The sequence below is a fragment of the Arachis ipaensis genome, chromosome B2 (assembly GCF_059453495.1).
Source record: "Arachis ipaensis isolate K30076 ecotype BB chromosome B2, ASM5945349v1, whole genome shotgun sequence".
In the NCBI taxonomy this organism is placed as follows: Eukaryota; Viridiplantae; Streptophyta; class Magnoliopsida; order Fabales; family Fabaceae; genus Arachis; species Arachis ipaensis.
In genome coordinates, this window is record NC_142437.1 from 19707394 (window position 1) to 19735052 (window position 27659).

The following is a 27659-nucleotide window of genomic DNA, read 5'->3' on the forward strand; positions in this document are numbered from 1 at the left end:
TTGTTAAGATTCTTGGGAGATAAACAGCCTCAAAGCAATTACTGGTTACAAGTGGCTAAAAGAGAGCGAGTGCATCAAGTGTCATTTGCATTCTCGGGAGATAAACAGCCCAAAAACAACTGAAAAAGAATTGTTCCCAGAATACGATACAAACAAATAATAAACTAAGAACAATTTTACCGAGCTAACCCCTTGGGCCTATAGTTAGCAGAATTGGAGATGTTACCAATATGTACAAAAAATAAAGTAGATATGTTAATCAGTGAATCTTCTGATTCCTCTCCAACGCAACACAGATACGTCTCAGACATGTCCCAGCACTCAAGGGCAATGCAGAAACTGCAAATATTCATATAACAGAAATCAGAAAGTAAGAAACTTGATTCTTGTAGCTCTCTACCAACTAAGTGCTTGTTTGAGTATCATTAAGTTGTTGAAAAAGATATATATATTTTTTTTAATGACAAAAATTTTTTTTCATTTTTTAACGTATTTGATAAATTTTTAATAGTAAAAATAAAAATATTAGAAAAAAAGAGATTTTTTTTAAAAGCTACAATTACATTTAAAAAAAAAAAACTTTTTTACTCAAGTTAAAAATATAAATACTTATTTGGGTGCCATTAAGTTGATAGAAAAAAATTTTCAATAAAAAATATCTTTTTTTTTATTTTTTAACGTGTTTAGCAAATTTCTCATAAAAGTAAAAATACTAAAAAAAAAAGTCTTTTTTGAAAAGTTACCATTTACATTTTTTTTAAAAAATCATTTTTTCCGAAAAAATAATATTTTCACATAATAAATAAATAAAAAATATTTTTATATTGTTATACTCAAACATAATTGATAGATAAAAAGATCTTTTTGCATCAAATATTCAAATATAAAATTACTTTTACTTTTCTAAAAGATCTTTTAAAAAAAGATAACTCAAAAAAATATCTTTTCTTATAAAGTCACCTAAACAAGCCCTAAATATAATGCTTGTTTTGGCGCCATTATTTTGTTAAAAAAAAAATCTTTTTTCAATGAAAAATACATTTTTTTTATTTTTTAGCGTGTTTGGCAAATTTCTAGTAGTAAAAGTAAAAGCACTAGAAAAATTAAAAAAAAAAAAGCCTTTTTTGAGAAGCTGTAATTTACATCTTTTTTTAAAAGATCTTTTTTCCTTTAAAATAAGATGTTTTTCATGTAATAAATAAAAAAATACTTTTATATTGTTATACTCAAACATAATTAATAGATAAAAAGATCTTTTTGCATGAGATATCCAAACATAAAATTACTTTTACTTTTCCATAAGATCTTTTATAAAAAGATAACTCCAAAAAAGATTTTTTCTTAGAAGCTCACCCAAACAAGCCCATAATTGATAGATAAAAAGATCTTTTTACATGAGATATCTAAACATAAAATTATTTTTACTTATGTAAAAGATTTTTTAAAAAAGATCACTCGAAAAAATATCTTTTCTTAAGAACTCACCCAAAAAAGTCCTAACCTCGTAAACAAAATCAGCATACCAGATTTTAGGACACCAAACAAACTATTCAATGCAATTATGGTTATCTAGCCAACATACAACCATAGATCCATAATGCATTCAATATCTAGAACGATATCAAGTCTACGCAACAAGCTCAAAGAAGCATAATGAGCAAAATAGATTGTAGTCACTTTTTCACTCAAGAACTAAGAATGTAAACCAGCACATGAATCCCTTGCAACACAAACCTGATATAAGATCATCAACATATTCAGCATCTATCTTTCCATGAGCCATTGCACCAACCTGCATAACAGAAGCCCACAAGTTAGTTAATGCCCCCAACAGAATCACATAATTGTCTTTATTTTGGTGGACAGGACACTGAGATGAGCCTGTGACTGAGACATAGAGAGAGACACAAAGTTGTATTTTGGCAAGATCCAATGGCTGAACACTTTTCCGGCAGTGGCCCAGCTAGGAGCAATCATGTCCACTTAAAATATTTTTCCTTGTCCTCCACTATCGCAAAACTAGTTAGCACTAAAGTTTGTGTCCATGTCCCTGTCTCTGTCTGTCGCTTTCATTTTGTTACCTAACACTGCCATAGGAAAATGTATATGAAAGCATTAAGCATACCACAAACACAAGGTTCTCATCATGATTGGCAGCGGCGACATAGTCATTAATTTGAACAGCCTTAGGTGAACTGACGGAAAGCCCTAAATAATAGAAAAGCTACATATAAGAATTTTTATAATATTGATGAAAATATCAGCGGTTTAGATAAAGAAACTCACCAATCTTACGAGAGTTAACGGGTAAGTGTTGAGTTACAGGATTTTCAATTAGGCGCAAAAGTTTTCCACGATTACCCTTTGATTTGATGCTGAACTTTTGCAGTAGCTCAGCTATAATTACAATTAAAGATTAAAAAAATAAGAACAGATTAGGTACATGAATTTGATGATGAACCATGATAACAAATGAGGAACAGAATAACAGACTTATTGGATATAAGAAGCTCACCCATCATGTTGCAAAAGCTTCCCAGAGTCTTTGGTATCTGGGTGTTTGGTTCCACTCGGATAAGTATTCCTTCATCAGTTTTAATGAATACACCATGTACCCTACCGGCCATGCAAAGCCTACTACCCATAATTTGAAGAAGGGCCTAAACATAATGTTTATAAAAGAAAGTTAAAAACAGAAAGAAATGAAAAAAAATAAAACAATGGCTTCTTGATAAAAGGGAAGAAAAAAGACAATAAAACACCCTATTAGATTAGATTCAATTCAAATCAAAATGAATGCAGTAAAAAAGGTAAATATTCATAGAACAAAGGAACAATATTTATACCCAGCCAGGACAGAGGAATATGAACAGATCAACAACCAAAGCAAGGTTCTAGAGTTAGTCAATCACCCAACAGAGAGACAAAAGAGGGAGAATGGGGGTGGTTCTACTAACCTCATGCACAATATCAGGCCTATAATCATAGGGGTTCTTGTTTTTCCTTCGCAGGAAATTGGCATGCTCGTCTGGATTCAAAATCTGATACCTCTGGAAGAGTTCACAAAATAAAAATGAACTTAAATATAGCATGCAAATTACAAAGTATTAGTTTCGTTCATAACACTACTAATCTGAAAAGGAAAACAGAACTGGAATTGAACTTGATAAGAAAAATGGAAGTAAATTAAACTAAGAACAGAAGAGAGGCACAGAAATCTTTTCATTACAAGCCCAAATCAACTTTCAACTTTTTACATATTATAAAAATATATAAAAAGAATACCTTCCCAACATAAGCAGCAACCAGCGAGGCATTTTGAAGAACAAAATAGATTCCACCTTTTGATCCCCGGTAGCAAGGTGCTACAGGAATTCCTGCAAGCCCCATCATTGTAGTACCATCTTCTTCGGGCCCCATTGATTCATCACACTCCTGAAGCTTTGTCTATAAAAAAGAAAATCATACTTAAACTACTTATTATACCTTAGGATGTAAAAGCATAAATTAAGGCATAGGACATACTATAGCAAGACAGAAAATAGCAGATGCAAATGTAACTTGTAAAATTCTCACAAATTTAAAATACCCCATTTAAGGGAAAACCACCATTTTGGCACCCGAAAGAAAGAAAGAAAAGCACTTGTGACCCCTGAAAGATCATAAAAGTTTGACAAACTTCACAAATTATGACCTCTTCACCATTGACATCAGCAGGCATGTTATGTATTGACATGGCACTATGCACATTATCTCTAAATCAATTATTAAAACCCTAAATCATATTTGGTAAAGTTTGTGAAACTTTTATGATCTTTTAGGAGCCATGAATGTCTTTCTTTCTCTCGAGAGCTAGTTTGCCAGAACCAGAATCTCCCGAGTGCTAAAATGGTAGTTTATCCTATATTTAATGAAACTTTTCAAGGAAAGAAAAGACACATTCCCCGAATAGAAAATAACTTCAGCCTTCACCTACGATAGGCCAGCCTGACCCACCCAGTCGATGAGTCAGGTATTTGAGATGGGTGGCAGCCAACTCTAGTCAGTGTTGATAGAGTAGAACACTGGGCCAGCTGTTTTAGGACAGCCACAGGCCTATATATCCTAAATGTTTAAAATTCTTCCTTTTGAATATGATTTATATTGGTACAAGTTAGCATCCAATATTCAAATTGAGTCCAAGCAACAATGATACAATGTTACAATAACACATTATACATCAAAATATATTAACTTAAACACAAATTGAATTAGATATCAAATACAAATGTAAATGTCCAGAGCACAAAGGTTGGAATTGTGAGGGAGAAAATAACCTTTTTAATAAGACCCCCCTTGAGAGAAGGGTCTTCAAGGATCTTGTTACCATGATTCTCTTGCTCTTCCTCCTCCCAACATTGGGTTTCAGTTTGTTTTTTATCCCTCTTATGCTTCAGCTTACTGTTTGCACAAGGAGTGAACATCGCTACAATGAATCAATAACATCCACCAATTAAGAATCATCTCTCCAACATCACACAATGCACATGCTTATTTTTCATTGAAAGGAGAAGAGCTTGTTACGATAGCTCAAGATTTAAATCAATAAATTAAAGAGAAAACACATTGACTTCTACAATTTGCCCAAAATATAATCAAGGTTATATCCAAGTATCAACATGACAATACATGTATTTTCTTGGATGAAAAATATTTTGCATGCTAAACATCCAATTTGGATAGAACCTAGACACTGAGCAACAAGTCATGAGACAAGATGGCAGCAGGAAAGGCACCAACATGCAACCGTACCTAAAATAAAAGGTCTCAAGAAAGAGACATAACATAGAAAAAAGCCAAATTATGCTTACCTCCCTTGAGGTTTACTGGTATTACACTTAATTACCTCTAATGTTTAACCTACTTACCAAAACCCTCCTATAAATATTTTCAAAATGTCTAAATGACCTTTTTCCTTCCTATCAATCGTGCCCTCAAAATTAGAAGACCCAAATTTAGAACCAATTTTGATTCAACGGCACACTTCAACATCAACGCACAGCAAGATGTCAAAAATATTTTAAAAGAAAACATAGAAAAAAAGGCTATCCAGAAAGCATGTCATCCTGGAGCCAGTCCAGATTCTTCAACATCATCCACTTATTCCCAATTGTACACAAACATGTCTACTGAACATGAAAACCCAGGACACCAGCATTTAACCATATATCCAGCTGAATCTGAATCCTTCAATAGAAAAGTTTCGTATTCGCAATCCAGGCACAGGCTATTAAAAGCAACTCTATTTCACAATATTTAGACTCACCAGATAGTTACAAATAAAGTCGGCTACGGGGAAGCAGTGGCCAGCGAGAGAGAAACACGGAAGCATCAGAGAAGAAAAACTAAGGATGTGTCATGTGTGTGACGTTCGCTAATTTATAAAGTATTTCGGTAAAAGTAATGCTAGAGAATTAATATAAATTACTTTTTTAGGATTATTTTGTTTATTTTATATTTTAAATTATAAATTATGATTTTTATTAATTTAAAATTTATCTTAGTTAATATTGTCTAGAATTAGGGGTGGCAAACCAGACCGTCTCATTCTGTCACGCCCTGCCTAGGCCTGCACTATAAAATAAAGTGGACCTAGCTGCCCCGCCAATTAAGGTGAATTCAAAATGCTAACTCATCCCGCTTTAAGGTAGATTGACGGCGGATTAGTCCGCTTAACTCTTTTTAAAAAAAAAAACTAAAATTTATTAAAATTAACTAAAAAATAATTAAAAAATTAAATGCAAATAAAAAAAGTCAAATTATAATATAAATTTTTTTACTATTTTTTTTATTTTTAACTTTAATAAAATATTTAAAATAATATTTGTCAATAGAACCATCTTTATTTTAAAAAATAAGTCACATAATTTAAACATATATACGAAATTGTAAAATAAAATAAATAAAGTTAATAACTAAAAGAAGAATAAAAACAAAAAATGAAAAAAAAGTGTTTAAAAATTATATAATTATTAATTTTGTAGTAATAATCACTCTTTTATTTAATAAAAAATTAGTAAAAGACAAATAAGTCACTAACATTTTAAAACGTGGACATTTTCGTTCCTTAAAATTGGAAAATACGTTTCGATCCCTCACCATGTAAATTTTGTAACAATTATGTCCTTCCGTAGAATTGGTGCACAAAATAGTAACAAAGATTGCTGAGGTGGAGGAGTGGAGAGTGATGTGTCCGTTACTGTTGCTAAGTGGATTGAGAGCAAATTGTTGGAGGACAATTTGATCCTTAATGGCCATAACACCCAAAAACGATGCCAAACGCATCCCCCACCATATTTGAAGCTTAGTAATCCCCATAGCACCCAGAAGTCACTCCACATAAGTTCCAACACCACCCATCTTCGCAACTTCCGGAGCTCGCGGTACGATACTCTTTCTTCGTCTCTACTTTCATCTCCATCTATTATTCAATTATCGCTTTCTGTCTTCTTTCTCCTTTTATTTTATTTTATTTTTCAAAATCAATTTTTCTATTTTTCACTTTGTTCTCTTCTCCTCTCATGCTTCATGCCTTTGATTTTCAATGCTACATTTCGTCTTTTACTTCTTTGTCTCTCTTCTGCCTTCTTTATTTTTTATTTTTACTGCGCTTTGTTTCTATATATCGGGGCATTGGTTGGTTTTGGATAATCCCAGTGAGGTTTTGTATGCTTGCATTGTAAATTACATGTGATGATGTTTTAGATGCTAGTTCTTGTTTGAAAGGTTAAATTTGAACTCTTTGTCCTTGTTTGAGTGCTTTCAATTTGGATTCAGTAGGAAAAGGTAGTGTTCCGGTATAGCCTTATCTGCTTGCTTCAATTTCTTACTTTTTCTTTTCTATAATAATTTTTTGATATATTTGATGGATAACTCAAGTGGAGGAAGATTTCAGACTTGGTCATTGTTGATCTCTTGATAATTATGCAAACAAAGATTTTGATTTTTTGCTATGCTTTAATGAATATTAATATGGACTTCATTTAAATTTTTTAGGATGCGAAGTTTTCTACCTGCTTAGTATTTTGTGCATGCTTTGATACTGTGAGCTTCAGTCTGAATATTGTAGTTTAGAGTAACCATGTTGAATCTTGAATGATCTCAGTTTCAGTCATATTTTCTTTCCGTAACTCCATCATTCTTTTAGTCTACTGATAAAGACTTAATATTTACATGATAAGAGTGGTGTTGACACTTGTTTAATCAAGTTTGAAGTTACTCTAGTTACTGTTGCATTAGAGCAGTACAAAATCTCTAAACGCCATCGGTGTTTGGTGTTTCTGATTCTTTTTTTAGAAAATACACATTGTAGGTTTCACCTACATTTTGAACTAAAGAATAATAAAATTTGAATGTAAAAGCATTTACTATCTCTGTATTTTATTCGTTGACTATTTTATTGTTTAACAGATATAGCACATTAGCATGCAATAAAGAGCAAAAAAAAAAAAACCACAATAAAATTGAAAAAATACACCGAAAAGCATCACATACTTTTGTGCAGGCTTATCATTTGTTTTCTTCAATCTCATTTTTCTTATTTCTTGCATTTGTTCACTTCTGACAGCATATGCAAAAGATTTTGTTAATAAATAAAAGGGCAAAAAACGCTAATAAGCCAACATCACTTCATATTTACGTATATCAGCCAAAATGAAAATCGTTTTAGCAATGAGCCAAACTATATTTTAATATAATTCGAACCAGGGCATTTCGAATTAGGGTGGAAAATCGTTGAACATAATTCGAACCAAGGTGGTTCGAACTCCATATGCTCATAATTCGAACCAGCCTAGTTCGAATTATACTTATTAAAGCTTACCAAGTAATTCGAACCAACCTGGTTCGAATTACTCACTTTTTGGCTCCAATAGTAATTCGAACCTACTTGGTTCGAATTACTCATTATTTGGCTATATAAGGAGTTCGAATCAGCCTCATTTGAACCATTGTTCCTTTCCCCTACCCCACCAAATCCCAGAGAAAACGACCCAGATTCGATCCGACAAAGACCTGATCGAAATACTCTGCCGATGGGGGACGATCCGGCAAGGTTATATCGGTTGGACGGAGTTGCTCATATAGCCGGGGTCATCAACGACGAGGTTAGTACATAAAAAACTTCGTGCTAGCGGTATATGTGAGTTAGTGGTTTTGCATGCGGTTTTAGTGGCGGTTTATGTTAGCGGTTAATCGAAGTGGTATTGCTAGTGGTATAGTTGAGAGGTTTTGCATGCGGGTTAGATGGTAGATTAGTTGGTGGTTTATGTAAGTGGTTTTTGTGAGTGGTTTATGTTAGTTGTTTTATGTTACCTGTTTTGCGTTAGTGGTAGGTGTTGGTTGTTTTATGCTGGTGGTTTAGTTGGTGGTTTATGTTAGTTGTTTTATGTTAGTGGTTTGTGTTAGTTGTTTTATGTTAGCTGTTTTATGTTAGTGGTTTACATTAGTTGTTTTATGTTAGTGGTTTATGTTGGTTGTTTTATGTTGGTGGTTTATGTTAGGGGTTTTATGTTAGTGGGTTGTGTTAGTTGTTTTATGTTAGCTGTTTTATATTAATGGTTTAAGTTTAGCTTTTTTATGTTAGTGGTTTAGTTGTGTGGTTTATGGTAGTTGTTTTGCATGTGGTTCTCGTTAATGGATTTTTATGCGGTTTTATTTTGTATGATGTTTTGTTGATGATTTATTGTGTTGGTTATTTTTGTCATTGGTTATGAAGCTGGTTCTAATAATGCGGTGCATGTAATGCGCAGCCACAGCGATGCATCAGGAGCATGCGGCGGCAGCAGGGCATGCGACTCGATGACAGATACGTTCTGTACTTACAAATGGCCGGATTATACAATCTTGCCAGGCTGAACGACAGATGGTTTCGGTTAGATGAGGCCCTTGTCAGTGCCTTTGTCGAGCGATGGCGTCCGGAGACGCACACATTTCATATGTCGTTCGGAGAGTGCACGATCACACTTCAGGATGTGGCGTACCAGTTGGGTTTGCCAGTGGATGGGCGTTACGTGAGCGGCTGCCTATTAGAATTCCAGATATACATCCAGGGTGGCCGTCCAGCTTGGGTGTGGTTTCAGGAGTTGCTTGGAGTGATTCCTCCTCCCAGCCAGGTTCAGAAGTACGCAGTAAACTGCAGCTGGTTCCAGGAGACTTTTGGAGAGTGCCCCGAGGGAGCTGATGACGAGACTGTGCGGCGATATGCTCGTGCGTACATCATGATGTTGTTGGGTACGCAGCTGTTTGCCGACAAGTCTGGCAACCGCATTCACATCAGATGGATTCCCTACGTAGCTAGGCTTGAGGAGATGGGTACCTACAGTTGGGGGGTCTGCAGCACTGGCATGGTTGTACCGATGCATGTGCCGAGTGGCGAACAGACATGTGGTCAAGTTAGCGGGCCCACTACAGCTACTTCAGTCTTGGATCTTCTGGCGATTTTCTAGGTTTAGGCCTACAGGGTATGAGACGTTCAGCTGGCCATTGGCCTCGAGGTACTCTATTTAGCCTTCTCTACTTCAATTTAATATACATAACTCCATCATCATTAATAATGTATTACAAATCTCTCACACATTTAATTAGCCATATGACGCATGTGAGATGCAGGTGGTCAGGTTGCAACCCTTCCGGTAGCGAGAAGGGTCCTAGAGTGCAGATGTGGAGGCTGAGGATAGACAGGTTACAAGACAGGGAGGTGAGTACGCAACTTACTAAGTTGCTTTAATTAACCACACTTTATAAATTGCGTCCATGAGTTGCCCTGACAATGTTGAGTTCTCTGTGCAGTTTATCTGGATGCCGTATAGCAGCCCTGACGTACTTCAGGTTGTGCATCTAGAGGCTTTGGAGCCTCGGCATATGGCGTTCTCGTCCTGTGTGAATGCAATAGGTAGAATGTTGGAGTTCTCGTCCTGTGCAATCGCGATGAGCAACGTTCCCCCGTACTTGCCATACAGATGGGTGCCGTCAATGCTAACTAGCGGCTTGCAATGACGGAATGCCTCGATGCACGGTGGAAACGTCCAGAAAAGTCTGTGAAAATAAGCTTGAGACTCGTCTACTTGCCCACCAACTCGAACGGGGCTCGTCCGTAGGACTGCAATAGTACCAGCCATCGTCAACTGGACTCCCAACACCCACCTGGGGAGCTCGTTGTATGACTCATCCCAGTCACCGTAGATGAGGGCAATAGCCTTCTGCTTCGCCAACCAGACCCTCCTGTACGTCGGCCTAAACCCAAAGTGTGCTGTCGTGGCATTTAGGAGCACCTTGATGCTGACGGATGCATCAGCCCTAACCATTGGCATAATGAACGCCGATATCACATGATAATCCAAACTCCTGTGGTCACTCGAGATGGAGGTGGCAAGACAAGTGTGAGGTCCATTGTACCGTTTGACCTCCTAAATGCCCTTGTGCTGCCGGAGACTCAGTCGAATCAACCATGTGCACCCATTCCCAAACTCAGAACACTTGCCCACATACCGGCGATAATCAGACTCCACTACCTTGTACTGTATCCCTCACCGGATGCTGTAAGTCTTCACACTTAACAGGGCCTCATCTTTATCCTGAAATTGCTGACCAACCTGGAACTCTGTCAGACCAGCAGTCCCTTCTGCATCTCTAGCTCCGAATCTAACTGAGTGCCCAGAAACCCCCTTGCCTCATGGCATCTAAGTCCAAAGAGGAAAAATGTGGTGGATACTGCTGTGTGCCAGAGCTAGAACCACCTACCGCCAATGAAGGCTCACTCGCTCCAATATCATCGCCGCTGTCATCATCAATCATATCCGGCTCGACGTCATCCTCCTCTGCATCACCCAACAATCCGTCTCCAACGCCAAGCGGTGCAACACCCTGTAAAGCGTTCGGCAGCAATTCTCTTGATCCTACCTCGTCGCCTACGCTGCCATTGAGATCAACAGCAAATGACGGGGAGGCGACAGGTTGGACTGCTGGCTCGTACACAGGGACGGAGGAAGAAGCAATGGCAGGCCTGGAACTAGAACCGGCTTCCGTGGCTAAAGTGGTGATATTCCGGTTCGAACCCCCTGAGCTGGATACCACATCAACCAGCTTTGCCAACAACTCTGGTGTCCTCACCTCCGGAAACTGCCGCCGACAAAGAAACATGACTTGCAAGTCCTCATCACTACTAATCGTGAAACAATCATACTTCACCGTATCCTTAAGGACCGTGATTGGAATGCGATAGAAAAACTTCTTCACCCGCTTCGCACCTTCCAGACCAAGTTTCATCAGTACAGATCTAACAAGGTCATCATAGCTCGTCGTAGGACTCACGACAATACAGAGAGGATCCTTATCTATGAACTTCACACCGGAACGAGTTTTCCTCTTAATGGATCCTCTGTGGTGAACCAAAACAACAAAACTCTCCTCACTAGCCATCTTACACGCTCTAATGAGAGCAACTCACGTTTACAACCATATATATACAGCCCTGTCTCTCACTAATTCGAACCAGCCTGCATCGAATTATGGTTTGTGTAATTCGAGCCAGCCTGGTTCGAATTACTTTGGCAAACTTCTCTCTCTATAATTCGAACTAGCTTGGTTCGAATTACGTGCATTGCTAGTTCGAACCATCCTGGTTCGATTTACGTTCATCTCTTTCTTGGTAATTCGAACTGCCCTGGTTCGATTTATTACTAAATGCAGTTCGAACCAGGTTGATTCGAATTATATTAAAATATGGTTTGGCTCATTACTGAAACGATTTTGATTTTGGCTGATATACGTAAATTCCAACTAGCATTGGCTTATTATGGTTTTTTTTGCCCTAAATAAAATTTTGATGGAAAAAACATAGCATTATAGTGATAGTTTTTGAATCTTACTCATTAGTGATTCACTTTCTTTTTGGGAGGATGAGTCCTCAATAACATGTTTTCTTTTTTGGATTCAATCCTAGAAAAGCAAATAATTCTTAGGCAAATGAACATAATAAAATTGACAAAATACTCCGAAAAGCAACACTTACTTTTTTGCAGGCTTTTGATTTTTTTTCTTCAATCTTTGTTTTCTTATTTCTTCGCTTTCTTCACTTCTGATAATATATGCAAAAAATTTTGTTAATAAATAAAATTTTTACAAAAATAAAAAACATAGCAGTACAATGATAGTTTTTGAATCTTACTCATCATCAGATTCACTTTCTTTTTCGGAAGATGAATCCATAATAACATGCTTCCTTTTTTTGGATTCCATCCTAAAAAATCAAATAATCATTAGGCATATAAACACAATAAAATTAATAAAATACACCGAAAAATAATACTTACTTCTTTGCAGGCTTGTGAATTTTTTTCAATCATTTTTTTTTATTTCTTCACTTTCTTGACTTCTGACAATACATTCAAAAAATTATGTTTATAAATAAAATTTTGACAAAAAAAGCATCATCATATTCACTTTCTTTTTGGGAAGATGAATATTTAGTAACGTGCTTTCTTTTCTTGGATTCTTCTTGAAAAAGCAAACAATCATCAGGTAAATAAACACAATTAAATGGTAAAAAATACACGAAAAAGAATACTTACTTCTTTGCCATTCTTTTAGGTTATTTTCTTCTTTTTGTCATCTCCTCCAAGTCATCTTCAGAATCAGATTCGGATTCAGCAACATTTTCATTTTTCGAAGAAATAGTCTTCTTCTTCTTTTCCTCATTTTTTCCTTCTTTTTTTTTTCTTTTAGTTGTTTTCTCAATTGTGCTCTTTTTATGATTCTCTAAAATAGAAAAATATTTGTTTACACAATATATTTATAATAGATATATTAAAAATAAAAAAAGAATTCTGTTGAGTTACTATGTCACCCTTGATCTCAGCTTTTATTCTTTCAACCAGCAACTCCCTAGTCCAATGTTGGACTCAGTGTGGTCCAGAAATTGTATCTATTGGCCTATTTTTGTGTGTCGATTCGTGAAAATAAACAATCATTAGAGCAAAAAGGTAACCATTAATAACATATTTCTTTTTCAATGTGTGCTCTCTAATGCCCTTTATGAGGAAGTTGAGCATATGACCACCCCAATTCCGTTCACGCATTGTGTTCACGTGTAGAATGGGCGGCATGTGAACCGAAAAAAATTTGTTTACCGTTGTCGGCAACAAGAAGGACATCTGAATGTAGAGGATGAATATTCTATTGAATGTCAACCGATTTTCTTCCCTATCAACACTCATCTCCATCATAGAGGTTGATAATTGCGATAAAGTTTTGCCTTAGAAGCTTCTAACAACTTCTTTATTCTCCTCACTAAGTTCTTGAAAGTTAATTTTGCCTGGATAGCATGACCCTGTAAAAGCAGCAAAAAAATTTCAATAACACATAAATAATTTGATAATACATCAAAATTTGATTTACATAATATATTACAAAATTAATTTTTACCAGATGCACTCAATCCATAGGCAGCAAAAACTTACATGACATATTTATAGCAAGGATATGTATCAAACCATCAAATCCCAGTTATTGAATAATGACTTTCTTATTATTGCTCATGTTGTAGAAATGATCATGAATGAATTTTGTGGAGCATTTCAAATAATAATTTATTTGTAAATAAATGAGAATTATATAAATAAACTATATTTATACAAAATAAATTAAGTTGTTCAAACATATATATGATTACATCATATTTTGGTGCTTTCTTTTTTGCCATTCTTTTTGTAAACAATAAAAAAAGGTTAACATGTAACAAGGGCATTAGGTGCACCTCAATATATCGAAAGACAAATCAAAATACACCGAAAGACAAACAAAATACATCGAAAGATAAACCAAAATACACCGCTTTTATTTTCTTATTACATCATACAATGTGAGTTCAAAAAGACATATAACTCAATGAAACATGTATAAAATGATACTTGAAGTACTAGAATAAAATTCTATAGTTTGTTACAACAAATTGATGAACAAAATTTCAAATAAATGGACAAAAACAGTTGTAAATTACTCAAATATGTACAAAATAATATTAGAAGCACAATAACAATATTTTATCGTCTAGTTACAGCATAAAGAGGACAACAGCAATAAGTACACCTCAACTCACATAAAATACACTGAAAGACAAACTAAATATACCAAAACACAAACCAAAATATACCGCTATTATTTTTTTATTACATCATACAATGTGAGTTCAAAAACACATGCAACTCAAAGAAACATGCAAAAACAAATTCAAATCCCTCAAACACATGTAAATATAGGTTAAATTATACGACAAACACTACGTAATATTTTTATACCGACCTAACATAGTTATCACAAAATAAAGCGTATAATGAGAAAAAGTAATATATACTTCAAGAAAAGAACACGAAATGATTGTATTAAATAAACAGAATTATGACTATATAGTGTTTTGCGATCAAAATGAGAACAAGAAAAGTGAGAAAACTAGATGATTAGTGAACAGTACCTTCAATAATCTTTCGTGTTTTCTTTCGGGGTTTCTTGGTGATGATTTCAAATTTAACTTTGAAATTTTTTCGACTTTTTGCGAAGATTTTGAGAGATTTTTGAAAAATTTTGAACATAATTTAAATTTTGAGCGAACTGTTTTTCATAATGACGTTTGCACTATTCAATAGTCGAAGAAAGCACATGTTTACACGTACTTTAATTTGAGATTGGTTTTTATTGAATTTAGACCAACTTAATTAAATTTGTTTAACAAAAAAATTTTGTATGTACAGCTGAATTAATAAATTTTTCACTAATTTAAGAATAACAACATAACATTTACTTTGTCATAACTTATCACCTAAACGTGTCTCGTAAACCATTTTTGTTAGGAGCGACTGATAGAGATAACAGAGAATTCGTATTGTTTGATTACATTAAAGGACAGTCCCTGATTGAGCCCCTTTTTTTTATCAGGACGTTGTTCTTTGAGATAATTATTAGAGCTCGGGTTTGGATGTTTACTTTAAGTGGGGAATATTTGTTGGAGACTCTAACAATGTTCACCCAAAAAAAGTGAAAAAAACCGTAAAAAGAAACAAGCGCGTTGAGCCAAGAGCAAGAGAATGAAAAAGGAAAAGATGTTATCGGAAATGGCAAAAGGAATGTGATAGTTAGCTTCCAAAGCAGTCTTGTTTGTTGTTTTATGCATCATCGTCATCTCACTCTCTTACTCCCAAAAACAGTTTACCTCTCAATCTCACACAGCTAACAAAAATTAAAAAAAAAAAAAAAAAACAGAAACGCAATACACTCTTCTCTTCTTTAACCCCACACCTCTTCACCAAACCCCAATAACATCATCTAATCCAAATCCACATTAAATTCACCTCAAACTCAAACTCAAATTCACTACTCTCTCTTTCTCTCCCACCAAAACGATGTCGTTTGAGGTGGAGGAAGAGGAGGCCTACGAGCACACTCTATTGGTGGTGCGCGAGGTCTCCGTCTACAAGATCCCGCCGCGCGCCTCCGCCGGCGGCTACAAGTGCGGCGAGTGGCTCCAGTCCGACAAGATCTGGTCAGGTCGGATCCGCGTCGTATCCCGCCGCGACCGCTGCGAGATCCGCCTCGAAGATCCGAACTCCGGCGACCTATTCGCCGCCTGCTTCATCTACCCGGGGCAGCGCGAGACCTCCGTCGAACCTTGCCTCGATTCCTCACGCTACTTCGTCCTTAAGATCGAGGACGGAAGGGGGAAGCACGCGTTCATAGGATTGGGGTTCAATGAGCGAAACGAGGCATTTGATTTCAACGTCGCGCTCTCCGATCACGATAAGTATGTTAGCAGAGAACAGGAAAAGGAAGTCGCCGGCGGCGACGATGAGTCGCAAATTGATATTCATCCAGCAGTTAACCACCGGCTCAAGGTGAGTGTTTGCTTGAATTATGCTTATTTTAGGGTTTGGGAAAGTTTGTAATGAGAGTTTCAGTTGCAATTTTTTGTGAACAAGTAATAGAAAAAAAAAATATTTTTATTTTTTTAAAAAATTGTTATAGAAAAACTGGACTGGTAGATGCTTATCGGAGTTTGCAGTGGTTGATCTAGTTGTTTGAAGCTGGTAAATTTAGTGTTAGTTCATTCGAAGTTTGTGTGCTATGATTGATCTAATTGTTGAGGTTGTGAAATTAAGATTTCTTTCGAGTTTGAACTTTGTTTAAGAATATCGGTCAGCTTGATGAGTGTGGAGCATAGTTCAGTGTTGTCGTTGAGTGAATCGGAGTTTGTGTGCATTGGTTGGTCCAAGTATTGAGGGCTGGTGGAGTTAGCGTTATTTGAATAGAAGCTTGTGTGTTATTTGATTGATCCAATTGTTGTGGTTTTGTATGGTAGTTTAGTGAATTTGTTGAAGTGGTTAAGTCAACTGAAGTTTTATGTGCCTTGATGGATGCAATTGATGTAGTTTTGCAATGCGTAATTCAGTGAAGTCCATGATGTGGAATGAACTGAAAAGTTGTGTGCTTTGATCGATCTCTAGAATAGCTAAAACTTGTCCACTTCATGGTGTCAACTACATAGGTCAGATTGATCAGATAATCTCATATTGTTCTACATGAATGTTCATATTTAAACCGATAGGATGTAAACAATATCTTGTATGGTTTTCTTGATCTTCTTTTCCTCTAGATCTCTAAAGTCTTATTCTTGAATTATAACTGAAGAATAATTGAAGTATAATTCAGTAATTTTTGTGGTTCATTGAATGGAAGTTAGCATTATTGGATTGATCTAACTGTTGAGCCGTGTAATTTGGGAATTCTAAATTGAAGTTTCTGAGCAATTGAAGCTTAATATGGGGAGTTAGGTGTTTTGGTTGAGTGGTTCAAGCTGTTGTCAAGAATGTCATCATGAATTGATATTTATATATGTATGGACAAATTCAGCTGTTATAATATTTATATTTGTGTACTTGTCTGCTTTATATGCTTGTTGAGCTCGAGTTAATTAAGCATAATCTGATTTTATCATCAAGTGTGTTATTGAGATGGATGGCCTGTAAAGTTTTGAAAGATTTGGATGAATTTACTGTAAATTCTTTAAAGTCTAAACAGTGCTGTTTGAATCTCATATTCTCCTACATATATATGGGATTTTAGATCTCTGCATCTTTGCTGATTTGATTGAATGGATTTTTTTTTTTCTTTTTTGGTCTATAGGAAGGGGAAACCATCAGAATTAATGTGAAGCATAAAGCATCTAGTGGAACTGGCATGCTCTCAGCTGCGGGACTAACAGGAGGGCATGCTGCAACACCAAAGCCAAAGCCAAAAGCCTTGAGTCTTGCTCCCCCTCCGACCGGAGCAGGAAAAATCAGGTCTCCTCTTCCACCTCCTCCTAATGATCCTGTTGCTGCTCGGATTGCTTCTACCACTCGCAGCTCTGATCCTAAATCAACCAATGAAAGTGTGGGACATTCCACTGACTCTCTATCAGATCTTTCTCAACTGAAGGTATGCTAATGCTCTGTTTCCTATCTATATGATATTTACATGAACAATTAAGGAATTTACATTGACCGACTGCAACATCATTTATTTTAGATTGATTAAATTATCTAGCTGAACTCTAATTTTGGGCATTACAGGATTTTCATCTAGCTAGTTGTAATACATAGGTTAGGATTAATTTCCATCACCTTGCCATTGTTTTATTCTAGATGTTCTATTCCCACATGTAAAATTCTTGTTCCTTTGTTTTAAGGCATAATAGTTTTGCAGTCAAGTTGTTATAACAACAAGAACACTAACTGCAGTTCTTTAGTTCTGTGTTTATAACAACTTTGGTGAATCATGACTTTTTTACTTGAAATTTTATATCCTTTTTATTATCAACCATAAAACAAGCAAATTTCTTGGTCATCTCAGTTTGATGTTGCGGCAAATGTTAGTCCCTGATGTGGTCTAAAAATAAACCATTTGTGCCTCATTTTGAATCACAGAAAAACCTTCCCTCAACCACCACTTCAGGATCAACCACAGCTTCAGGATGGGCAGCATTCTGATGATTATATATATGAGCATTTTAACCAAGGCTTTCACTGTTCTCAGATTTTTTTGGTTCTTTATTTTGAGAAAAAGAATCTGGAAGAAACTGAAGAAAAAGCGTGTCCTGTTGAAAAAGTAATCACATCAATACCAAGTAATTCAATGTCCTCGAAGAATGAAAACTCTGGATATATTTATGTTCATCCTTTGCTTGTATTTTAACAGGTTTCGATGTCTATATAAAAGAATTTACAGTCCCACCCCTCACTCTTTTCTTTTGACCATGTTGTACCTTTGATTGTGTTCAGGGGAGTGTTCCTTCTTCTGGCTTATATCATTTTTTATGCCGTATATTATCAACTCTTCATCAATTTGTTAACATATGTTTATATATATGCGAGTGTATGCTCTCCAAATTTAAAGGAACTCTTTACTCTTTTTGTTTTCTCCCTTCCAACGATCTCAAACCTATAACGACATCAACAGAGAGTATTGATGTCGTGCCAATGAGACTCATCCAAATCTGGAGATGCAGATATGACCTTGTTTGCTCCATCTTAAGTTCAGCCCAAATATGGGCCGCGAGTCTCCGTGATTCGCCCCCAACTGACCAAAAACTATAAGCTTTCAATTTTAGAGTAAGGTGGATAATTTAATGGAGATTCTATAATTGTCTTCATATGAATATTTCATTTAGACAATTAAATGATAGTTTATTGGGTTTTATTTTTGCATGTTATCAAAGTTTTATCTTTATTTAAAATTGTTACTATTCTCTTTAAATTATTTTTTTCTCTAGAAGTTACGCTTTTAAGTGTAACTAAACAAATATTTTTATGAAAAGATGTTTTTGAACTCTTTATTAGAGTAGGTCTGTACGTGTTTTAAATAGACGTCCATCACAATTTAGTGTTGGACAACTTCATCCTTTCATTATATTTTATCACATTCAACATTTCTAATCATAATATATTACTATTTGAGGGACAAAATAGTCTAAATGCTAAACAAATTCATTCTTCATTTTCTTTTTATCTACAAGTGAACCCCTTACCATTTGCAAAACTTAAAAGTACGCTTATAGTCTTCCTAAGTTTAATGTTAAAAAGAATTTTCTCTTTTGATTATTCTTTGCTTCCTTTTTCTTGATAATTCTCTAATATGAATTGATTGTGTTTGGTTGATAATTAAATCAATATTTTATCACCCTAAATTAGATAACTAATTTAACTATATCAATAATACGAGTACAATCAACCATGGGGTAAAATTAGAATAAAATTATTAATTTTAATTTAAAAATTTAAATTGTTGATTTTTTTTAAATCGAATATTTAATTAATCATATGAATACAATAATACAAGTACATAATATTATAGTTAAGTTGTTACAATAATACATGTATTTCGGGTAAATTTTTTATGTCTAAATCTTGGATACTTAATACTCGGTTTATGCACTACTTCCAGGTGTGTCATATCTCGGGTGTTTTTGAAATATATTTTTTTTTTATTTCTACCATATTTCAGGTATGCAGTATCCGATTGTGTTTTTAAAGATTTTTTTTGCCACAGTAATCGAGATATGTACGTATATTTAAAATGGTAAATTATTTATATATTACACATTTTGATAAATATTATATTTATTTAATTTAAATAAAAATTAGTCAAAGTATAACCTTTAAAATTTTAAAAATAAAATAAAATTAAAATAAAATAGTATCACATTTTGCATCATAAGCAATTATAATTTAACATAAAACAATCTGAGACTCAACTTTGAAACTAGTAATACTCAATCAGGGTGAAAATATAAAATTTTGAGGTACGAGGTATGTCTAGTTTAGTCCTTGAAATTTTTAGTATTCATCAAATAGTCTCTAACTTTTAAGAATAACCAAATTGGTTCATGAATTTATAAATCGTGAATCTCCTTCATTCCTAATTCAACAGTTGTTAACGCAATACTAACATAAAAGTATAAAATATTAAAGTATTAGTATGACATTCTCAACTGTAAGTAGGAATATTAATGGGGCAGGATGAGGGTAGGAGAATAAGGAACGAAAATATAAGAGAGAGAGTTGAAGTAGCACCTATTGTAGAAAAGATGGTAGAATTGCGTCTCAGGTGATTTGGACATGTGAGAAGAAGATCGGCAGATCACCCAGTCAGGAGGGTGGATGAGATGAAAGATGGACAAGGGGTGAAAGGCAGAGGAAGAACTAGAAAGACAATCCATGAGGTAGTCAAACCAGATTTACATAGAAACAGTCTCTTTGTAGACATGATACATGATAGAGGTCAATGGTATCATTTGATTCATGTAGCCGACCCCACCTAGTTAAACAAGACTTTGTTGTTGTTGTTTGTTATTGTTTAAGCTCTTTTTTCAAAAGAAACTTAATTAAGTTGTTTACCCAAATTGGACTTAAATAGTTGCTTGACACGTGTTGAGTTAATAGTACACGTAAGCAAGATACATTAGCTCTAGACAAAAACATTAATAGAGAGGACATAATATTTAACAGAGTTATCGTGAAAAACCGCAGTCATTTTTCAATTGATGAAGAACATAATGAAAATTTGTAAAATTGTTAGGAGGCGAGTTGAAATTTTACTCAAAAGTTTTAGTCACATGACACACAAGTTTTTCCCTTCAAGACTTGCCTACTTAGATTTAGCTGATAAATTGATATGTACAGACTGAACCTTTAATCAATGAAATTCTGTAGAGAAAAAAAAGACCGAAAAGAAAATAACAGTAATCAGAGAATTCTTTTGTTGGCAACAAAGAGCATTAGTCTAATCACATATTTTTTGTTGAAGAGTAAGCAAGGGGCTTTACAAAATCACTTTCTCTACAATAAAAGGATGCCTTCTTCTTAGCACCAAAAAGAAAAAAAGATTACCTATTTTGTCCCTGATTAGTTTACAAAATTAGGCTGAGAACCAGCCAAAGGGAGAAACAGCTATTCACCATTCACCATCCCAAAAAAACTTGACAATGAGGTACTAAAGTAAGCCGTAGCAAGACCACATTGAATGCTTTCTACCAAAATGACCAGTTTTGTACACTTTTGGCATTCAAGTATTGGCATAGTAGCTAATTATTGGTAGTCTGGCTTCAGAACCCAATTCGATCCACTAGGCCCTTTATGCAGAGTAGCTATTTCCTTTAACAGATTCTTGAATAAAGCAAGATCTTTGGAGGGTATTCTGTCCTTGAAATACTGAACTATGCTGGCTGAACTGGAACTGCCGCCATGCTGTTGTAGAAATGTACATATCTGACGAATTAATACTTCAGGTTGCGAGCCAGATATATTTTCAGAAGCTCTAGAAGATCTGACATCTGTAGATCTTGCTTGATTAATTGAACTTGAGCTTGTACCAAATTGATGTTCGAGGCCAGCACCAACAGCATTATCTTGGTTAACTCGAATTCTTGCCAAAAGTTCAGCAGAAGATAATGCCTTCCCGGACGTCGCTCCAGCAGCAAATCCATTCAATTTTTTAGTTCCATTGCTGGGTGATCCATCAGATGCTTTGTTATTATTTATCAACTGGGTATTCACAGTTGAACCAAATTTCCGCTTAACAGATGCTGGTGCACCAGCAGCTCCAGACCTTCCTGTCCATGTAGGAACAGAGACGCTGTCGTGGCTTCGGAGCATTCGTGATTGACGTAAAGCTTCTGCAGCTCTTTGTGCAACCTTGGATGCTTCCTCCTGAAGCCTCAGTTTCTCCTCATCATTGGCATTCATGATCATATCATGGTTCAAGGCACTCTGCAAGTCAATATATATGATTAGTTGTTTGTTTCATAGTTATCTTTAATTATTAAATAGTAAATATTTACTCATTCAGCAGAATGTAGTTTTCCAATAATGTAATCAAATACACTTATATGCATGATAAATTGGTTGTACACAATGAAAAAAACTTACATGTATCCCATTGGCACCAAAAAGACTCTTCAATATATTTGTTTCCTCATCAACCCCGTCACCATGTTCCGCTTTCCCTTTGCCCTTTCCATTCGGAGATCCGCTCTGTGATTGGTCATCATTATCAGCTGCAACATCTTCAGAAACCGGTTCAGTAGTCTTGCTAAATTTATTATTCTCCTGGTTGTTTGTGTGTGTCCCAACCATATTTACTTCTTCAGATATTTGGCCGAAAATATTTGATGTTTCAGTAGACCCAGTTTCTCCATCCACATTCAATGTGAAAAGATCTTTCATATCCCGGGCTTTAAAGAACCTTTTCTGCTGTGGGTTCTTGAGTATTTTATTGGTAAGAAAATGTTTGTAAATCTGACGGTGATAAACTTTCTCCTCTATAGTTCCTCGTGTGATCAACCTATACACTGTTACATCCCGTTTCTGACCAATACGCCAAGCACGCTCTCTGGCCTTTTAAAAGAAACAGTTATCTATTAAATAACATCAAATGATTTAATTTTGAAACCAGAGCATTATATCTCATGACAATGAAACTAAAACAATTTCACAACCAAGAATATATTATAAAATATAAATCTAAAATAGCAAAAGAAAAAAATTGTCTGGATGTTTTCCCTCACCCACTCTGCCCCAAACATGCTTAGGTATCTTTGTCGGATGTTTTATAATAAACTTGCTAACTGAATGTGGTTAAGCAAAGCTTATCAGTAATTTTTCAACAATTCCAAAACCAAAAAGGATGTGCATACGAAGTTACCTGCATATCATTTGAAGGATTCCAATCAGGGTCAAAGATTATCACCCTGTTTGCACCAGTAAGATTTGTCCCCAAACCCCCAACTCTGGTTGTTAGAATAAAAATAAATATATCATTTGAGGCATTAAATTCGTCTATTAAAGCCATTCTCTGTTTTACGGGAGTGAGACCATCCATTCTCCGATACATATGACCAGAAGTAGATAAAAAATTCTCAAGAATGTCGAGCATTTGTTGGGTTTGAGTAAAAAGAAGAACACGGTGACCTTGCTCCTTCCAAGCATTGAGCACTTGAGCTACAATCTTCATTTTCCCACTACGTTCTGGATTTCCATAATCTGGATTACCTGAGGCATGATCTCTTTCAAGTAGGTCAGGGTGATTGCATATCTTGCGCATCACATCAATTCCAGAAAGAGAATTCTTGTGTCCATCCAATATTTGCTCCACTTCCGAACTTGCCAAAAATGCTCTATACGCAGATATTTGCTCTGATGTGAGGCTGCAGAATAGGACATGCTCAGTTTTATTTGGAAGCTGCGCATTCACATCAGCCTTCATGCGTCGAAGAAGATAAGGCATGATTAAATCACGCAGCACCACAGCACACCTGTCAATGAAACAATTAAATTCAAACTCCTGTCCTGGAAGCTAACATACTACATAGCTCACTAAGTAAACATCGGTACTGTAGATGAAAAGGCCGTTAATCTAGTTCAAAAGTTCACTGCTTCATGTTCCAGTACATGATATGGCCAATATTAGTGAATCTGTTGTTGACATATAACTAATAAAAAATAGATAGTTAACCAACAATTATTTTGGGGAAATAACATTTTCAAATTCCTGGAAAAGCAATTCCAGTTTAATAACAGGAGAGAAAAATGGGTTACCAAATAAATTTCCCCATTAACACAATAGGAAAAGGAATATTGAGCGACCTGTATGCTGTGGATACTTGTAATGGTGAAGCATTTGCATAACCACCAACGGCAATAGGAACTGCAAATTCTGCTTCAAATACAGGCAACACACCCAATCTTCCAGGAAAAACAAAATCAAACAATGACCAGAGTTCTGACAGCTTGTTCTGAATAGGTGCACCAGTCATTATAATGCGGTGCACAGTTTGTAGCTGTTTACAAACAAGGGTGACTTCAGCATTAGGATTTCTTATTCTATGTCCTTCATCAAGAACAGCATAACCCCATTCAATGTCAAGCAACTGGTCCCCCAATATTCTGATTTGCTCGTAAGTGGTGATAAGTAAACCAGATTCTGATCTCAAAACACGATTTATCAGGGATTTCCACTTTCTTGTGTTTCTAGATGGTACACTTCTTTCATCATCGCTGTCGTTTGAAATATCACTCTCATAGTCCGATTCATCAGAATTTGCTTGCTTCTTTCTAGGAGAAGAATCCTGAACAGAATCATGTAAAAGCTCTACATGAAATTTCGGGTACCACTTTTTAGCTTCCCTTTTCCACTGTCTCAAAAGTGTAACAGGACAGATAATAATGCTGGGCTTGTACATGCCACTAAAATGCAATGCACCAAGAAAAGATAAGACCTGGACAGTTTTACCGAGGCCCATCTCATCACCAATAATTCCACCAGCTCTTTGGCAATGCAATTCCCACAGCCATTGAACACCAACCTTCTGATAGTCAAACAGTGCATCAAAGATGTTATCAGGGATTTTTAGTCCACCTTCTAATGTTATATAAGAAGATTCATGATCGGCAAGTTCAACATCTTGAGCTTCCAAATTTTCACAACTAGAAGTATCCAAGTAACCATTTGCATTTTCTGCACAATGTTCAAAAGATTAAATATCAAATATGAACATATAAATCCCTGAGCCGACATATCAAATATGAACATATCAACTAGTGAAAACAAGGCTTATGGTACATCCCAGGCTGACTTTCTTCCACACCAATAAAGGGCCGACATGCATTTTCCAGTCTTTAGAAGTAACCATTTTATTATTAAATAAATGAAGTAAGAATCTAGGGAAATTGGAAATATAAGTCAATGACGATCATGTATATACCATATCCAAATACAATCTCACCTAACAATAATTCATTGATCAATTTTTCTTGTCATCAAGATTTATAATAACTAGACCAACTTTTGCATTGAGAACATTAAAACTTGAACTTACCACTATCTCCATGTTGCATATCCTCACAAGAAACACGCCTTGTCCATTTCCTGCCAGGCAAAGGCCGCCTCCTTTTCCTCTTGGAATCTTTATTCTCCTCTTCCTCTTTGTCTCGTAATTTAAGTGGTTTCCTGAGCCTTTGAAATGGAAAGGTGGGGGCATCAAGCTTTGGAACGGCATCATATTCAAGCAGCTTGGTGGTTGGGCGAGCTCTTGCTGCCTCGGATATTGATCTAGCAGCCCTTTCAACACTTTCAGAAGCAAGATCACCAGTATTTTCTTGCTCAGATACATTATGGCTACTTGATGCTGCAGATTGTTGAAATCGGCGCTCAAAGCCCTTCAACTTATGAAAAGGGGTTAGAACCCCTTTTCTCACCAACTCATCCCTCTCCTATGGTATCAGCAGTAGAAAATCAGATATTCTATATCTATCTCAACCAACTATACCTCAGCAAATTTGTTTAGCATTTCAGAACATCAAATGCATTTACTTAAGATATGAATAAAGCAGGTTTAGGGGTAGAAAAGCTGGTTTTGTTGATGATGGTGGAGGTGGTGGTGTTTAGGGTTAGAGAAAGAGAGAAGAAAGAAGATGAAGAAAAGGTATGAAATTATGAGAGAAAGATGATAGCATCATTAGAAATGAAATATTTACGAACTATTGTGTAAACTTTTGGGATAATTTTGAACAACAAAAAAAGCTTAAGGACCATTTTGATTTTCAACCCAAAAGTTAGGACCAAAACAATACTTTATCATATGACTAATATCATAATAAGAAATATTGAAACTGTTATTATCAAAAAGCAACTCACTGTTTCAACAAAACCTGCAGAGGCTGCATCCAAAACAGCATCAAAATCAGCATCATCATTAAAGGAGACTATCCTTTGCCGCTTCCCCAAGCTTTTCTGTGGCCTTTTATCTTCTTTTTTTAATTTCTTCTTTGGTCTTCTATCTTGCTTAACTAAATCAAATATCAATTTTTCCTGGTCACTATTTTTGGAAACATCATCCTTACAGAACTCCGAAAGCTTTTCCTCTAGTTGAGCCTTTGTTTTCTTCAGGCTCTGTAGCCTATCAGCAGCAAGAACACACTGAAGGTTTGAATCATTGGAGGAACCACCTTCAGCAACTCCTTTCTCCTGGCTGTCCTCGCCAACACCACCACATTCTCCATCATTCTCATCACTTCTCAATTGCTGAATGGTAGACGCTACTGCATCTATTTCAAATCTCACTGCCCTCAGTTTCTGATTAAGCTCTGCTTTAGTAGCAGATGATGGATCAACATTTCCAGATACACTAGAATCTTCTTCCTTCACACTCCCTTCAGCTTCGGGAACAGCAGTCGCCTACAATTTCACACTCTCCAACTTCAACTTTTATGTCTCAAAATTAAAATAGAAAATAAAAAATTCTACACAGGAATACTAGTGAACACGTCTAACACATACTGATATCCAATATCAAAGATATGCTTACAAATTTCAATATATGGTTAGACATTTTAGTATTCATCGTCAAGCTCAAGTAAAACTACAAGTAAACACACACAATTCAGCACATTCAAATTTCATGGTTTTGAAAGTATTAAAATCATTTGTGCACAGCATCACAAACAAATATTACAATGATATCACATCAATGCTTAGAAATTTCAGCAGAGTTCAACAGCATTCAACACCAATTTCAAAACCGGAAAACATGATCATACAATTTCAAAAGATAATTAAATTAAATTAAAATTAAAACCAGATTAATACGCACACACCTTTTCTAAGACGTGGCGTTCAATGTCTTCGGGATTCGCCGACTTAACGCCCAAACTGTTGAGCAGAATTCGATCCTGCTCTTCCTCCATCTAATTGCTAATCGCCAAAACCTAGCTTCCGTAATAGATTACGTTCATCATTTTCAGTAACGGAAAAAGAAATTACTGCATTCGATTTTAGGTTTGAATGTTCGAATTCGAATTCAATTTTTTGTTCCGCTTTTCACCAGAACCGGTTGCGATTTTGCGGAACCGGGTAAGTGAAATGGAAGAAGGTTTTCCCGGTTTTTTTCCCCCAGCAAGCAGCAGCGTCGTCTGGGTTTATGTTTGTGGTTCCCGCATTTTGTTAGTTTCGTAATTATATATGTTTTTGGGGTATTTTGGGTAATAAATAAGAAGTTTAGGGATAAAATAGATATTTTATAAAAGAAGCAAGGTCATTTTGGTAATTATATTATATGTAAAAATATTTTAATAAATTATAAAATATGTTGGGGTGAGAATATAAATATTTTAGGAAACTCAAAGATATAGAATAATTTATAAAGGATTAAGAACAAAGCTTAAGTTAATAAATTTTGGGTAATAAAGAAAATTATTATTATTGTTATTAATTTATTAAGATTATTATCAATGTATTTTTGAAATATATTATATATTAGTATTTTATTTAAAATATATTATTTTATTTATGATATACTAAAAAGGTAAACAGAAAACTATCCTAAAAGTTTTAAAAAGACAAATCTAAGTTAAGAACATTTGATACTCTTTTCATAAGACACTTAGGGACGGCGACGGAATAATGTGAAGACATTTTATATTGTGAAATGATAAGAAAAAAAAGAAAGAAAGAAAGAACGAAAAGAAAATGAGTTAAACAAAGATATGGTGGTGAGCCTACCGAGATTTGCTTTCTAGAGATACATCAGTCAATCCAGGGGA

At 35.3% G+C, this 27659-nt stretch overlaps 3 protein-coding genes across 9 annotated transcripts; 1 reads left to right on the forward strand and 2 right to left on the reverse strand.

The window, feature by feature from the left end:
* On the reverse strand, positions 1-5432 carry LOC107625027 (uncharacterized). 7 transcript variants are annotated; one of them, XM_016327544.3, is made up of 9 exons: positions 5306-5432; positions 4317-4465; positions 3286-3447; positions 2958-3050; positions 2516-2660; positions 2287-2397; positions 2126-2208; positions 1735-1792; positions 1-339 (listed from the first exon to the last, which is right to left on the reverse strand). In XM_016327544.3, exons 2-9 carry the CDS (start codon positions 4461-4463, stop codon positions 260-262), a joined length of 879 nt encoding a protein of 292 aa, XP_016183030.1. In that variant the 5' UTR covers positions 4464-4465; positions 5306-5432; the 3' UTR covers positions 1-259. The 7 variants fall into 7 exon arrangements, 4 of the variants coding, with proteins under 4 accessions (XP_016183030.1, XP_016183034.1, XP_016183031.1 ...); XM_016327548.3 differs by having other exon boundaries at positions 4317-4440; positions 5306-5420; XR_015905188.1 differs by lacking the exons at positions 2126-2208; positions 5306-5432 and adding an exon at positions 1907-2087 and having other exon boundaries at positions 4317-5290.
* Positions 5433-14880: 9448 nt separating this feature from the next.
* ABCI18 (non-intrinsic ABC protein 4) lies at positions 14881-18462 on the forward strand. Its single transcript, XM_016327543.3, has 3 exons — positions 14881-15920; positions 17209-17502; positions 17991-18462. Exons 1-3 carry the CDS (start codon positions 15432-15434, stop codon positions 18051-18053), a joined length of 846 nt encoding a protein of 281 aa, XP_016183029.1. The 5' UTR covers positions 14881-15431; the 3' UTR covers positions 18054-18462.
* A 2356-nt stretch (positions 18463-20818) lies between these two features.
* CHR8 (chromatin remodeling 8) lies at positions 20819-27061 on the reverse strand. The gene is made up of 7 exons (XM_016327542.3): positions 26715-27061; positions 25756-26295; positions 24938-25331; positions 23706-24576; positions 22765-23374; positions 21990-22457; positions 20819-21830 (listed from the first exon to the last, which is right to left on the reverse strand). The coding sequence occupies exons 1-7, from the start codon at positions 26802-26804 to the stop codon at positions 21150-21152; spliced, it is 3654 nt and encodes a 1217-aa protein (XP_016183028.1). The 5' UTR covers positions 26805-27061; the 3' UTR covers positions 20819-21149.
* Between the last annotated feature and the right edge of the window lie 598 nt (positions 27062-27659).